Raw genomic sequence first — 15,248 nt, 5'->3', positions numbered from 1 at the left:
GCTCCAACTCCTGAGCTAAGTACTCTTTCTAAACACGGGCTTCCTGTGGTCCAGGTGTGGTGCAAGTACAGTGGGGCCAGGCTTGCTGGCCAGGCTTCAGAGGATGTGCTGCTTCTCAGCTCCAGGGTGATGTGAGGCTGGCACTTTCCATGATACATGTTCCTTTTGTTTATTCTTTTCCTTCTTTTATGCTTTCCTATCTCTCTGGGCTTTAAGCTCTATGAGGATAGGGACCCTGTTGTCCCACTGAATTTTTTGTCTTTGTCAAGACAAAGTCTTATCATAAATCCCTGGCTAGTATCAAACTTACAGTGGTCCTCCTGCCTTAGATTCTCAAGTGCTGAGATCAGAGTAAACCACTGTGCCTGGCTTTTGTTTGATTTTGCATCCCTACAACCTAGCCCATGCCTGGCCTAGAGTCAGGACAGACCTGGATGAGGTAAGTCACTTCTTTGAGCCTGTGTTCTTAACTAAGAATGGTGTAGCCTCTGATAAGCAAGTAAAATCACATTTGGATGTAAATGACCTAGTTCCACTCCATCTGCCATCCAGAGGATCAGGTAAAAAGCCTATCCTGGTCTCTTTACCTTTTGCCACTTAAGCCATTAACAGATGTCCCTAAAATGTGTCTCATATTAAACAAATTGAATCTGCATAGAGGGGAACCTACAGGGGTCTAGTTTTTGCATAAAAGGTTTAAGGGAAAAACAAAACAAAACAAACTACTCTTGCTGGACCTGGTGGCACAGGCCTGTAATTCTGGATACCTTGGAGGCTGAGGCAATAGGGTCAAAGTTCAAGGCCAGCCTGAGTTACAGATCCAGCTCAAGGTCAGTTTGGGCAACTTTCTTTTCTTTTCTTTTTTTCTTTCTTTCTTTTTTTTTTTTTTTTTTAATATTGTTGTGTCAGATCGTTGTGAGCCACCATGTGGTTGCTGGGAATTGAACTCAGGACCTCTGGAAGAGCAGTCAGTGCTCTTAATCTCTGAGCCATCTCTCCAGCCCCAGTTTGGGCAACTTTCTGAGACCCTGTCTTAAAGCAAAAAGTAAGAAGAGGGCTGGGATGCAGCTTAGCAAGACACCACTTGCCTAGAATGCCTTGCGCTCTAGGTTCAACCCCAGAACCTGAAAAAAAACAAAAAACTTGAACCTTGAACTTCTGCTCTTATATTACTCTTATATATTGAAAATGGTCCAGTTTATCCCCCCAAAAATAAATAAATAAAAGGGGAAAAAGAGTTTTATATAACTTTACTGAAATATGTTTGACAGAGGCATTAAATTTTTTTGAAATTTTATTTTATGTAAGTGGGTGGTTTGCCTGCATGTATATCTGTGCATACATGCATGCCTGGAACCAGTGGAGGCTAGAAGACAGCAACAGAGCCCCTGGAACTGTAGTTACAGATGGTTGTGAGCTACCATGCGGGTGCTAGGACTCAAACTCAGGTCCCCTGGAAGAGCATCCAGGGCTCCCGAGCCATTTCTCCAGCCCAACAGAAGTATTTTTTACTGACAGATGTCTGTTACCTTCCATGTGTCCTCCCCGACCCCGCCCCTTTAACCCTACCCAGGTGCTCCTAACTGCAGCTGGAAGACGCTGGCACCAGTAAGGCTGATGGGGCTTGTATTTCCCCTTTCTGGTCCTTCCAGGCCCTGAGAGTGGAAGCTTACATGCATGCTCTTGGGATCTAGTGAAGGAACAGAGAAAAGAGCACAGACCTCTGTGCTGTGGGCTTGGTCAAATAGAAGGGCTGGCTTGGGGGCTGGGTTGATGGGTCACTGGGAGGAGAGGGATAGTCTGTAGACCACAGTCTAGCACTACGGCTGTGGGTGGCACTCACCAGAATGGCCATCTGCACCATATCCGGCGGCTGAAGGAACTGAGAGTCCACAGTGGGCCAGGCCTGAAGCATCACACCAGTATCCCAGGCATAATGGTCACAGAGCTTGCTTGGTACTAGCGCCAGGCCTACAACACAAAGGCACAGAAGATCAGGCCACTCTGAACACACAGGGGGTTCATGGACAGGGTGCCCTGGCTTAGAGCCTTTTGAGGAAGCTAGTGATGCCATAACATGAGTTTTTCCATGAGGTTGTGGACTGGCCACTCTGAGTAGTGCTGATGCTTTCTGTTTTGTTGGCTTCTGTCTTGGGTTCTTGTGCCAGTATCAGAGATTTCTTGTAAATTTTAAAACCTTCTCCTATTTGACACTCTTATGACTATATGGCTGATCAATGGGGTAGAAATGAAGGTTGCTTAGGGCCTGAGGATCAAGTGGTGTACTGGTGCACAGGGAGGAGCTGACCTTTTCCCACAGCTAGTCTGTGACCCCATGTTTCAGGCAGCCTTTCTATAAAAAGCAAGCAGAGATGTGCGGAAGGATGGACATGGTGCTCTGAAATTAGTGGAAAAGCAAGGCTGCCAGTGTTCTAGGGTTACCCCTTTCCTGGGGAAGGAATGCCTTCCTGAGAACTGGCCCCCAAGTACAGGCTGTCCTCACAGCTTTTCCTGCCATGAGTATCTTGGCCTTTGGTCTCAAAATCTTGTCCCCAGTCCTTTTTCACATAAGTGCACTAGACGGAAGGATGTTCTCAGCCCTCCTGGGAACTCTCTCACTCTACTACATATTCTAGCCTCACAGGCTCTCTCGTAGGAATGGACCCTTGGCTTAGGGTAGGCCACATGAAGGTGGTAAGGTATAAACCCTCTCCAGTCTTCTTCCAGAGACAGGGCTAGGAATGGAACCCATTGCCTCAAGCATGCTAAGTATATGCTCCACTACTAATTTGTACCTCAAGACCCCCCTTTCTTTCTTTTTTAAAATAATTTATTTTATATGCATTGGTGGTTTTGCCTTCATGTGTGTCTGTGAGGGTTTCTGAGCCTCTGGAACTGGAGTCACAGACAGTTGTGAGCTTTCACGTGGTTTCTGGGAATTGAACCCAGGTCCTCTGGAAGAGCAGTCAGTGCTCTTAACTGCTGAGCCATCTCTCCAGCCCATCCCCTCTTTTAAAAACACCGTTTTATAGGTTTTCCACAAGGAGCAGTCATTGCTTTTATACATACAGATGTATGTATATATTACAGCTGTGCTGGTGATGGACACTGGGACTAAGTACTCTACCACCCAGCGACACTCACAGCTCTTTCATAGTTTGAAAATATATTTAAGTATAGAGTTTTTCCATACTGTGAAATCAGTTCAAGAATTTTCTTTTGGTTTCTTTGAAAGGTTTCATCCCTCCCCCGCCCCCATTTAACTTTCAAATTTAGTAGCAATCTATTTTGTTTATAATATAAAGAAACTATCTTCAAAATCACAAAATAAACTTTCCAAACCCAGTTTGTTTGCATAAAGTATCCTTCCCTATTGATTTGTGGGTTTTCCTTCAAAATATTATTATACTGGGATTTGTTTGGTACCATTAGCTTCAGATATTCAAAATATATGTACGCAAGGAGGTAGAAATCCAGGGTCAGAATATGAATCAACACATACTGCTTCCTTTACTGGAAAAAAAAAAAAAAAAAAAAAAAAGCCAGGGATGCAGCTCAGCGAGGAAATGAAGAAATGTTTGTTAGCATGAACACTGTCCTGAGTCTGACACCAGCATTGCAAACACATGTGTGCATGTGTGCGCATACACACACACACAGGAACACCCTTATTCTTTGTTATGCCCACTACAAGCTCCCCTTCTTCTCACCAACTGAAACCGAGTCTTTAAGTAAGCCTGAGTTGTGGGTAAGCCACTGAGCAGTGCTGATGCATTCTACTCCACTGGCCTCTGCCGTGCTTGACTCTCTGGTATATTCATTCATTGTATTGTAGCTTTTAAGTCTTCCCATCTGACACTCTGGTGACCCTGTTGCCAGTTACTGGCAGAGAAGTGAAGGTTCCTTACAGCCCAAGTATAGGACATGACCTCCCCCTGGTGCCCAGCTGGTCCTGGTCTGAGCTGTTGTACTTCGCAATGGTCTTAATGGCCTTTTGGCAAATGTAGAAAATATTCCAACTTCTTCCTTCTCTGAAAGTGAGATGGAGGTCACAGAAAACAGATAACCATGTCTTTATTTGCTGAGCTGGTGGTGGCTTGTCCTGTGACCCAGATGTAGTGGGAAGGTTTCCAAAACCTCTGTATGGAAGTCATACAGGATGCCTAGGAGATGAAAGGGCCTTGGATGAGAATGTTCTGGACAGAAGCTGTCATACATTCCACTAAAAAACAAGGAAGCCCAGACTTCCTGGTGTAATCAGGATGCTTATTTATAGGTATGGTGCCTCACCAGGCTTTCCCTGGATGATGTGGCTTGGCTGCGGGGGTGGGGTGGTGAGGGTGGTGGTGTGGAACATATGCGCAGGTTTTTGCCACTTGGCTCTTTTAAGTGAAAATACCCAACATGTGCATGGCAAAGACAACGACATAGCCACGGTGACAGGTCCACTGGGAAGTCTGAATGCAGAAGGTAAGTGCCAAAGCTCTGGCATGCAGGGCTACCACGCTGGGCCAGCTGCACCCCTTCCATCCCCACCTTTGGAGAGCTGACCTTCTTGCAGAAAACAAAACTAAACCTCTCCCATCTCTCCCTGAGCACAGGCTACCAGGATGCCTTGGTGGCCCACAGTGATTGCTGGGAAGTTGGGGGTGGTGGTCATGGTTTCTGTGAAGGCAGACCTCTCCTGGTGGCATTGCTGGGCCTGTCTCTGCCCTCATCTCTCCATCTTTGTCCGTGCTAGCTAATTCCACTGAGTATGCCAGGAGAGCCTGGGTCTGTGCTGACAGCAGCCCTGGCAATTCAAAGAAAATGCACAGGAAGCAAGGCCACTTCATGTTGACCTTTCCCAGAGAAATGAATTTGCTCACATGCTTCGAAAAGAACAACACCCACATTGCATCAGAGGCTGGGGTGTGGCTCAGTGGTAGAGCATGTACTTAGCGTGCACAAAGCTGGACTCAATATCTAACAGCAGAAACTAACAACAAGCAAAATACAAAAAACAAAACAAAACAAAGTCTGTCAGAGGGCCTGGTGGGATGCAGACTTGGTGTCTGGATGAATATTTGTAGAAGTGGCTTGGATACCAAAACAGATTGAATCTGAACTTAACTCATGAGTTCACAATGAAGACAGGTCAAGGATGAGCGGGTAAAAGCACTTGTCAAGCAAGTTTGTTGATCTGAGTTTGGATACCCAGAACCAATGTAAAAGTTGGACACAGGAGTCCAAGCATCTGTAGTCCACGAGTGCTGCTATGGGGAGACAGAAAGCAGAGACAGGAGCATCTCCAGTGGCTCTTAGGCCAGCTAACATGACTTACACAGTGGTTAATACCCCGTCTCAAAACAAGGTAGACAAGGACCCTTTTACATACCTGCCCAGAGTTCTGAGGTTATGTGAGGAGCCATGGGGGCAGCCATCACCAGCAGGGCACACAGAGCATCCTCAAACTCAGGGCTGTGGAGAACCACTCTCTGAGAGGCTTGCTAAGGGAGAGGAAGGAACATTTAATACAGAGGTACAAAATAAGGAGTAAGACAGGCCATGAATGAAATAGAATCCAGAAGTTCAGCAGGTGGGAGAAATATTCTTCATTACCTCCTTGCTTAGGCCAAAGGATCCCTCACAGAACTATATACTCAGTGCTCACAACTGCCCTTCAAGGGCAGGATTTGTACCTCATCTGACAGAGGAAGAGGCTAAACCTCATCGAGGGAGGAAAATCTGCTCTGGGAACAAAGTCAAAACTTGTAAGCACTCTGCAAGATTTCCTGTGTGTTGTGGCCCAGGGAAAAATGCAGAGAACTGTCTCCTAAGATTTTCCACTGTGGAATACCAGGGTGTGACTCCTCTCTATCCACCAATTATTGACAAATTCTTCCCTTGTCAAGAAAAACTGGAGTCACATGTAGCAAAAAGATGAGTGGCATTGAAATTGATGGCTCTTTTTGTCAATGGGAGTAACAACTTTGCTCTACCTAGATTAAGCAAATACAAACATTAACAATGCCACAATGCCAAGGAAACAGCCCAATACATTCAGGAAATCAGGCAGTAGTGGATGAAGGTTAGAACAGACAGAGGCCTAAGCCTGGCCCTGGCTTTGCAAGTACTCATTCAGACATGGCATCTAACCTCCTGGGCCTCCATGTCCTCTTACAAAAGACTGGAAATAAAAAGGCTTTAAGCTGGGAGGCAGAAGCAGAAAGACCATCATAAGTCAAAGGCCAGCCTTGGCTACATAGTAAGACCCTGTCTCAGAAAAAGTAAACGGCTTTGCTCAGATAACCTTTAAAATCTTGGGGTTGGAGAGAAGGCTCAGAGATTAAGAGCACTGGCTGTTCTTCCAGAGGTCCTGAGTTCAAATCCCAGTAACCACATGCTAGCTTTCAACCATCTGTAATGAGATCTAATGCCCTCTTCTGGTTTGCAGGCATGCATGCCGACAGAACACTGTATACGTAATAAATAAATCTTTAAAAAACAAAAAACCTTGAAGTAGTATGCTAAAATTGTGTCTATGGAAGAAATGTTCCCGACATTTTTACCCTCCCTCCTTAGCTACTGAGGCCCAGCTACTTACCAAGAGGGCACTGCTGAGTCCCATCAGCTGAGAAACTGCAGAATTCAAAGCAAAGTCCTCTGTGAAATGGGTGGTTACCTGTTGGTAAAAAATTGATTTTTTTTTTTTTTTACTCACTTTCTTCAGAAATTCTTTTTAGCTTTCCAGAAGAAAAGTGAATAATTAAAAAAACAAGAAGCTAACGAATATAATAAAAGATACTTATATTTACTATCTTGAATAATGACTAGATTTCATGAGCTCAAAGACTTTTAAATTCAAAGTCAATGCTGTTTCTACTGCTTATGACTTTCTTTCCACATCTGAGACAATGTTGCTTCCTATAAATAAGAAGACAATGTTAGCTGCTTGAACAGGAGGCAGGAGCTGCTGATGAGCAGCATAAAAAGACAACAGTGGATAAAGACATGAGAGGCAGGTGATGCAGATCAATGTAAGTCGCTCATCTATCAGGAGTGAGGCCTGGAGTTGGATTCCCCACCACTGAACCTTTAAGATATCAAGAGTTCACAGCTGTTGAAACAGTTCATCAATTATCTGACCTATGCTCCAAAAAGAAAATGCACGGTATGAGAGCAACCACTTAGCAGCACTCAGATCCCCAGATTACCTTGGAGACTCCCTCTACACAGAGAATAGAAATAAAGTGGAAGAAATGCCATTAGATGAGCATGCTATAACCAGAGTCACTCACTCAGGTCATGAAAACAAACAAACAAAAATCCTGCCATGTCATTAATGTCATCTGAGCTACAGTCCTGGCAAGAAGTGGCCTTGGATGACTTCACAGGCTTGAATTAGCACCTTTCCCTTTTTAGTTGAGGGAATGGAACCCAGGTCCTGGCACAGTCTACCACCAACCTACACCAACCCCTGAATTAGCAAGTGAAAAAAAATTAGCATAAGAATTAGGGTTATCAGTTACTCATTAAAAATAACCTCAGCCAGGCGGTGGTGGCACACGCCTTTAATCCCAGCACTCAAGAGGCAGAGCCAGGCTGTGAGTTCGGGGCCAGCCTGGTCTACAGAGCAAGATCCAGGAAAGGCACCACAAAATATATGGAGAAACCTTGTCTCGAAAAACAAACAACAACAACAACAAAAATCTCATATTTGGGGAAATTAACCTAAAACAAGTGCTTTGGACACTGTGTACCAAAGTAACCAAGTGGAAGAACTCCTGATAAGTACAAGGGAGCTTGGATCCCAATCTGTGCTCAGTTCCTCGTTAGCTTTAGGCTTTTAAGCAAGACATCTGACCTGTCTGGGTCTTAAACTCATATATAAAATGAGGAAGTTTCTTTCAGCTCTGCACCCCTGTTAATACAATGTGCAATGTCTCATCAGAGATTGGTTCCTCCTGCAGGTCAAGTCCAGAGACACAGGAAATAGGTGGCTTCCTGAGGTCTAGGTGGAAGAAGGTGACAAGGAGGGAGGGACAGCCATTTTTTGAGAGCATCTCTTTCCATCAGGAAGCCTCAGTAAACAGCCAAAACAATGACAGCAATTAATCAAGGCAGCAGGGCCACCTCACAAAGAAAGAAGATCCACTGTGGCCCTCAGGACATGAAGGCTGCATAGACCATTGGGCAAAGGTTCCCTCAGAGTGAGGGACACAGTTGCCCCTGGACTGTGGCTTCTGACCTGAGTTATGACTGAGTTTTTGTACTCCCAGAGGCTTCGGGCTTTGGTTTTCTCCTTGTTGTTCAATAGCTGAGGTTGGGGGACTGACCCGGAAGTCCTTGCCTCGATGAATCGTGTTGTCAGGGACCAAAGCCGCTGCTGCCATCTCAGCACTCCAGGAAGTGCATCGGCTGCAATTTGTGGCAATTAAGGACAAAGAAAGAGCACGGATAAGGAGGAATGAGAAAAGCCCCATGGTCTTTCCAGAGTCTTCCCTAACCCCTTTTGGTATACCTGATATTCTGAGCATGCTTAACAGTTGCCACCTGCCCTGGGATGAGCATCAGCATACTACCTTCTGGGTCAGCAAGCTTACTCTGACAGACATGCCTTGGGGTCAACAAAGTGCTGAAGACATAAGAGTAAGCTGGGATCTCATGAGCACAGGTAACAGTGGCAGGCAATGGCTGCATGCTTGGGAACAGCCTGATGGCACAGTGCGAGGTCAGCTAACAACCCTGCCAGATATGCCGTCATGTATTCCAAACATGTTCACCAAGTCTTGTGGCTAGACAGTAGTTGTTCTGACCTGGGGAAGCAGAACAGCCCACCTGGTGATCCTGGGTCATACAGCTGACCAAGTGAGTGTGGGTCACTTATCTGCCTGAACCTGTGGCCACTGGGTTGGGTATTCTCAAGAGTGAGGACACAGCAGGGACCGCTGGAGGCTTGTGAGACGCAGATATGGGGACTTGCTCATGTAGAAAGGAGAAAGCTGAACTAGTGCCTACACTGTTCTGCATGTTCTGCCTTTGTTACTTCAAGGCAGTTTGTTAGGACTGGTATCTGTCACCACTGTCCAGATCCACTGCCATAAGACATAGTGAGAAAACCAGCCAATCCTGAGATAAAACAGACTCCTTCCACAGGCGCTAGCTTTCACTTCCCACATCCACTTCCATGCAGATCTCAAGGGCAAAATGAAAGCTTTAGAAAGACAAATCTCCCGAGGGGAAGTAAGGCTAGCAGGAAGTGGCTAATGGCTTGCATGTGATCCCAGGATTCAGGCATCATCTTGGTGAGGGAGGAGGCTCTGTTCTAGAAAAAAACTTTCAGGGAACATGGAAAGAAAACTTGCCTCTTTGCAGCTCAGCAGGCCTAGGGTTACAGAGGTGCTCAGTCTTCAAGGTAACAGTTGTCCAGAGCCCTCACATTATAATCAGCACGGAGTGTACAATGGGCCCTATTGCCAGCAAGTATAGGGTGAGGACTGGGAATGTGCATATGTAGTGGGAACCCCCCTTCCCTTCCCCACCAAAGGGACCCAAAGCTGGACAAGATGTCTTCTAGAAGTCTCCATTACTATTTCCAGTAAGACATTTCCTTCCCCAGTTCTTTCAGAGATCAGGGCAGACTGCAGAGGAAGCAAGCAGGAGAAGGAAGAAGACTCACTCTTTACATCCCACAAGATGTCCTTCTCAGGAGGGGCTGCAAAGAGGATGTAGAGCCGGATTGTGTCAATCCCATACTGTGCCACAATCTCTTCAGGGTCCACCCCATTGTGTTTGGACTTGCTCATCTTCTCCCATGTCACCTCTAACTTCTCTTTTGTTTTTGCACAAACAGGAGCAGGACCTAGATGCCAAAAGAATACTTAGGAACAATGCATGATTCTGAATGGGTCCTGAAGAGGGAGGTCAGGGAAGCAGAGCTTCTCTTAGGGGCCAAGGAAGTGGGCAGGGTGGAGGTCCCATATTTTGAGCTGTACTTTGAGGCCTTGTGGGAAAAGGTCCTGGAAGACTCCATGTTCTGAGTCTGAAGCTCTGTCCAGCAATAGACTGTCAAATAAGGCTGGACAAGGGGGGATGCCCAAACAAACATTATGTCACACAGGATGCGGCTGGGTAGGAGGCGACAACCAGTCCCAGGAGCAGCCTGCAGAGGCATGACCAGGATCTGTCTTGGCCTCTGCACCCAGCCAGAACCCAATAGCAGATGCTAGCTTCTTAAGAGCTCCTGGACCTGGCCTTGGTTCTTACCCGCTCCACCCAGGTTGGGCCCACCTTACCTGTGAAGTCTATATCCTCCCTCTGCAGACACAGTCCAGATGGAAGGCGGAATGTCTGTCCCTTGATGAGGCCTTGGGCTAGCAATTTATGGAAAGGCTCCCTGAGGAAAGATCACAGGAAAATAAAAGGAGCGGGGGAGGAAGGTAGAGAGGTAAGGACACAAGGTATGCAGAAATCATTTCTACAGATACACCTGAAAGCAGGCTCCTTGGATACAGTGGTAATACTAAGTCATAGCAGCAGCCAAGGTTAAGCTCAAGTCCACTTTCCAGAGGTGAAGTGGAAAGAGCACTGGCCTCAGATCTGGAAGCCTATGAGCCACAAAAGTCACCTGCTTGCTCTGGGTGTCCAGTATGCCAACCTATAACATGATAGCAAGAGAAACTTGCCTCAAAATGTTAATGGGAAGAGGAATCAAATGACTGCATGAAAATATAAGCGTCACACAGTGTCAGCTGCCCATCAGGTCCAGCACAGAGGGCCTAGAGAGAGTACTAAAGGCTATCTTTGTAAAGGGTCCTTAACATAGTACATACATGCTTAGACTCTTTTAAAGTTTAAATCTGACAAGTTGCGTAGGAATAGATCATTTCTGTTAAAAATCTAAGTGTTATCCAACTGTTTGTGGTAATTTGGGTAAAAATGGCCCCCATAGGCCCATAAGGAGTGGTCCTATTAGGAGATGTGGCCTTGTTTAAGTAGGTGTGGCCTTTTTGGAGGTGTGTCACTGAGATCAGGCTTTGAGGTTTCAGAAGCTCATGCTAGGCCAGTGATTCATTTTCACTTCCTGCTGTCCTCCAATCCAGATGTAGAATGTTATGGAATATCCCCTTATACTGTGTAAAGATGTGTCACTGTGAGTGGTTTAATAAAGAGCTGAGTAGCCATTAGCTAGGCAGGAAGAGATTAGGTGGGACTTCTGGAGGCAGAGAGCTCTGGGAAAAAGAAATGAGGAGTCACTAGCTGGGTGGAGAGAGAGAACAAGGCATGCAGGAGGAGAGGTAAAAGCCACCAGCCATGTGGCAACGCGAAGATGAATAGATACGGGTTAATTTAAGTTATAAGAACATGTTAGGAACAAGTATAAGCTAAGGCTGAGCTTTCATAATTAAAAGTCTCCATGTCATTTTTGTGAGCTGGTGGCCCAAAAGAAAGTCTGACTATAGTAGAACTCTCAGTTCCTTCTCCAGCACCATGTCTACCTACATGTCACCATGCTTCACATCATGACAATAATGGACTAAACTTCTGAAATTGTAAGCCAGACATAACTAGATGTTTTCCTTTATGGTCATGGTGTCTCTTCACAGCAATAGAATCCCTAACTAAGACACTGTTCTTCGGAGCCGGGCAGTGGTGGCGCACGCCTTTAATCCCAGCACTCGGGAGGCAGATGCAGGTGAATCTCTGTGAGTTCAAGGCCAGCCTGATCTACAAGTGAGAGCCAGGAAAGGCACCAAAACTACACAGAGAAACCCTGTCTCGAAAAACCAAAAAAAAAAAAAAAGACACTCTTCTTCCTGGCCCATTTCACTCTGCAGAGGCAGCTATCAATGGCTAATGTGTCTTAGTTACTTTTCTATTACCATGACAAAACAACATGACCAAAGCAACTTATAAAAGAAAGCATTTAATTTGGGGCTCATGATTCTAGAGGTCAGAGTCCACGACATCACAGTGGGGAACAGGGTAGCAGGCAGACAGGCATGGTGGGTCCTCCAGAGGAGCAGCCAGGGCTCTAACTGCTGAGCCATCCATTGCTCCAGCCTTGTCCTCATACACACACCTTTTCTGGCAAAGTCTCACTATGAAGCACTGGCTGGACTTGAACTCTCTATGTATATTAGACTGGTGTTGAACTCACAGAGATCTGTCTGCCTCTTCCCCCTGGATACTGAGATTACAGACATGCACCACCATATTTACAATAGTTTATTCTTAAGAACCATTTAATTCTTTTTTTTTTTCCTATTTCATTTTGTTTTGTAAGAATCTGCCCAATTCTATTTTGATGCATTTTAGCAAGTAATTCGAGATACCATCCCATCTAAGTATCTAATGTTGCTCTGGACAGCAAGATGTTGTTCATGCCTTCTAACATCCCAGTTCTGGAGTGCAAGTTCACTAATATGGAGGGAATAGGTGGGGGAGTCTCTACTCAGGGAATCAGAAATCCAGCAATCTAAATGGGCCCAACAAGCTACAGCCCTGTTAGACTTGCAAGTTAATCCCGCAAGATCCTTTATATTATGTTCAAGGTCATCTGATTTAGGTGAGTAGTGATCCCAGTAAGTCCCACAAAGGTCCCTGTCCAACAGTTGTGGGTGGGCAGTTACAAGGAGTATGTTTTCTAGTAGATTCAAGAGGGCAGACAAGGCAGCCAAGAGATTGAGAGAGATGAGGGCCAGAAACAAAAGATTCCTGACTTTTGTGTATGTCAATCCATACTGCACCACAATCTCAAGGTTCAAATGCTAAATACGTGCTCTGCCTGAGACACAGCCCACTTTCCTGTTCTAGAGCCTTTGATAAATGTTGAGTGTGTGTGTGTGCGCGCGCGCGCAGGGGTGTCCGCAAGCGATGGCGAGAGATGCGGCCCATTTACAAAGGTGGGAAAAATCCAGTAGTTAACATTCAAATAGAAATGCTGAGGATCATGTTTTGTGAGGCTCCATTCAGCAAATGAGCGTATTAGTTGATGTCACAGAAGCCAAATGAACATGCTACTGTGTCAAAATAGAAGATGCCTCTATGTGTGCACAAGAGTGATCAAGCTCAAAAACATATCTTAATACATTTTTGTCTGTTAGGTTTAAAACTTTTTTTGTTTTGTTTTTGTTTTTTTGAGATAGGGTTTTTCTGTATAGTTTTGGTGCCTTTCCTGGATCTCACTTTAGGGTTTTTCTGTATAGTTTTGGTGCCTTTCCTGGATCTCACTTTGTAGACCAGGCTGGCCTGGCTCTGCCTCCTGAGTGCTGGGATTAAAGGCGTTGCCACTGTCGTACAGCAGTTTAAAACTTTTTAAAGATTTATTTATTTTGTTTTTGTGTGTGAAAGTTTTGGCTACATGTATGTATATGTACCACATGCATGCCTGGTGCCCAGGGAGATTAGAAGAGGGCAACGGATTCCCTGGAACTGAGTCACAAGTGGTTGTAAGCCATGAGGTAGGTGCTGGGAATCAAACCCAGGTCCTCTGCAAGAGCAACCAGTGCTTTTAACCACTAAGCCATCTCTCCAACCAATCTGTTTGCTTTTTGAGAAAGGGTCTCACCATGCATCCCAGGCTAGCCTCAAACTCATGTACCCAGTTGGCTTTAAATTCCTTTGTATCCACAGCATCTAGTATACCTCACTGAAAGCACGTGGTTAGCCTATTGTGTGACTATACACAGAGAACACCCGTCCTCTGCTTCAGCCTCTTATAGTAAGGACCAGTCTCTTACTCTTTTCTCTGCTCCCGGGGTACTGAGCCCAGTGGATGGTAGCCTGCTTTAAAACACTCATCTCATGGACAAAGACGTGAGTGCCCAGAGGGATGGTGGGATGGACAGTGGGACGGAAGATGGAGGGACTGAACATGCACTGCTGCTCAGCCCCTAAGCCATCCTTGCCTTCCAGCAAACTGTTGGTGCACCTACACTTTAAGCTAATTACAAAATAATCACGGGAAGATTTAAAACAGAGGGGGGAAATGCATGGCTACTTGTTGGAACACAGTCTAGGATGGAGCTGTGTGAGGAGAATTCTGAGTGCTTGGGAAAACTCTTAGAAAAACACAGACTTGTTCTTGGAATGTGCTTTCATGCTTCTCCCAGGTGCAGTGGACAGGAGTGAGTTTACTTCAGTTGTTGTTATTCATATGCTTCTGTCTTAGTTAGGGTTTTTATTGTTGTAAAGAGACACGTCCATGTAAACTCTTATAAAGAAAAACATTTAACTGAGGTGGTAGCTTACAGTTCAGAGAGTCAGTCCATTATCATCATGGTGGGGAGCATGGCGGCATGCAGGCAGATGTGGTACTGGAGGAGAAGAGTCCTACATCTTTCAGGCAACAGGGAGTCGACTCAGACACTGGGAGGTATCTGTCCTGAGCATAGGACACCTCAAAGCCCACCTCCACAGTGACACACTTCCTCCAACAAGGCCACACCTCCCAATAGTGTCACTCCCTATGAGATTATGAGGACAATTACATTCAAACTACCACAGCCTCTGTAGAAAAAAGTATTTTTGCCACATGCACCTTGTCCTTGTGATTGTACACTTTATTCAGGTGACTCCTCTTAACCTTCTAGGTATAAATGGTCTGATGATCTGAAGAAAGTTGGATATTGCATGAGACTTTAGTTCGCCTCATTTTTAGCCCCCTCCACTCTCCTTAAGTTCACACTGTCAACTAGAGAGGTAAACAGGTATTATCTTAGCTTCTTTATCGAGATAGGGCTTCTCTGTGTAGTTTTGGTGCCTGTCCCGGATCTCACTCTGTAGACCAGGCTGGTCTCAAACTCACAGAGATCCACCTGGCTCTGCCTACCAACTGCTGGGATTAAAGGCGTGTGCCATCGACGCCCGGCCTTAGTTAGCTTCTTATTGCTGTGATAAAACACCATGGCTAAAAGCAACTTTCAAAGGAAGAGTTTATTTCACTTCCAGATCCACACCACAGCCCATCACTGAAGGAAGTAAAGGAAGGAACCTGGGGGCAGAAACTGAAGCAGACACATGGAGGAAGGTTGATTATTGACTTGTCAGCCTGCTCTCTAATACCATCTAGGACCCCCCTGCCCAGGGATGGCACTACTCACAAGGGGTGGGACCCTTCCATATCAATCATTACTCAAAAAAATGCCCTATTTACCTGCCTATGGACCAATCTTACAGAGGCATTTTATCAATTAAGATTCCCTCTTCCAGGGCTGGAGAGATGGCTCAGTGGTTAAAAGAGAGATGGCTCAGTGGTTAAAAGC

The 15,248-nt window shown here is 45.6% G+C and overlaps 1 protein-coding gene across 5 annotated transcripts in view; it reads right to left on the bottom strand.

Moving 5' to 3' along the window:
- Lars2 (leucyl-tRNA synthetase 2, mitochondrial) overlaps positions 1 to 15,248 on the bottom strand; it is a 107,929-nt gene that overhangs the window by 3,064 nt on the left and 89,617 nt on the right. For all 5 annotated transcript variants that reach the window (XM_028890485.2, XM_028890488.2, XM_028890487.2 and 2 more), the window contains 6 exons: positions 10,278 to 10,378; positions 9,662 to 9,844; positions 8,231 to 8,400; positions 6,587 to 6,664; positions 5,378 to 5,489; positions 1,844 to 1,971 (listed from right to left, as the gene is read on the bottom strand). In XM_028890485.2, coding sequence (XP_028746318.1) covers positions 1,844 to 1,971; positions 5,378 to 5,489; positions 6,587 to 6,664; positions 8,231 to 8,400; positions 9,662 to 9,844; positions 10,278 to 10,378 — 772 coding nt within the window. The remainder of the gene's footprint in view (positions 1 to 1,843; positions 1,972 to 5,377; positions 5,490 to 6,586; positions 6,665 to 8,230; positions 8,401 to 9,661; positions 9,845 to 10,277; positions 10,379 to 15,248) is intronic.

This window comes from Peromyscus leucopus, chromosome 7 (assembly GCF_004664715.2).
Source record: "Peromyscus leucopus breed LL Stock chromosome 7, UCI_PerLeu_2.1, whole genome shotgun sequence".
In the NCBI taxonomy this organism is placed as follows: domain Eukaryota; kingdom Metazoa; phylum Chordata; class Mammalia; order Rodentia; family Cricetidae; genus Peromyscus; species Peromyscus leucopus.
This window is presented reverse-complemented; position numbering and strand designations above follow the sequence as displayed.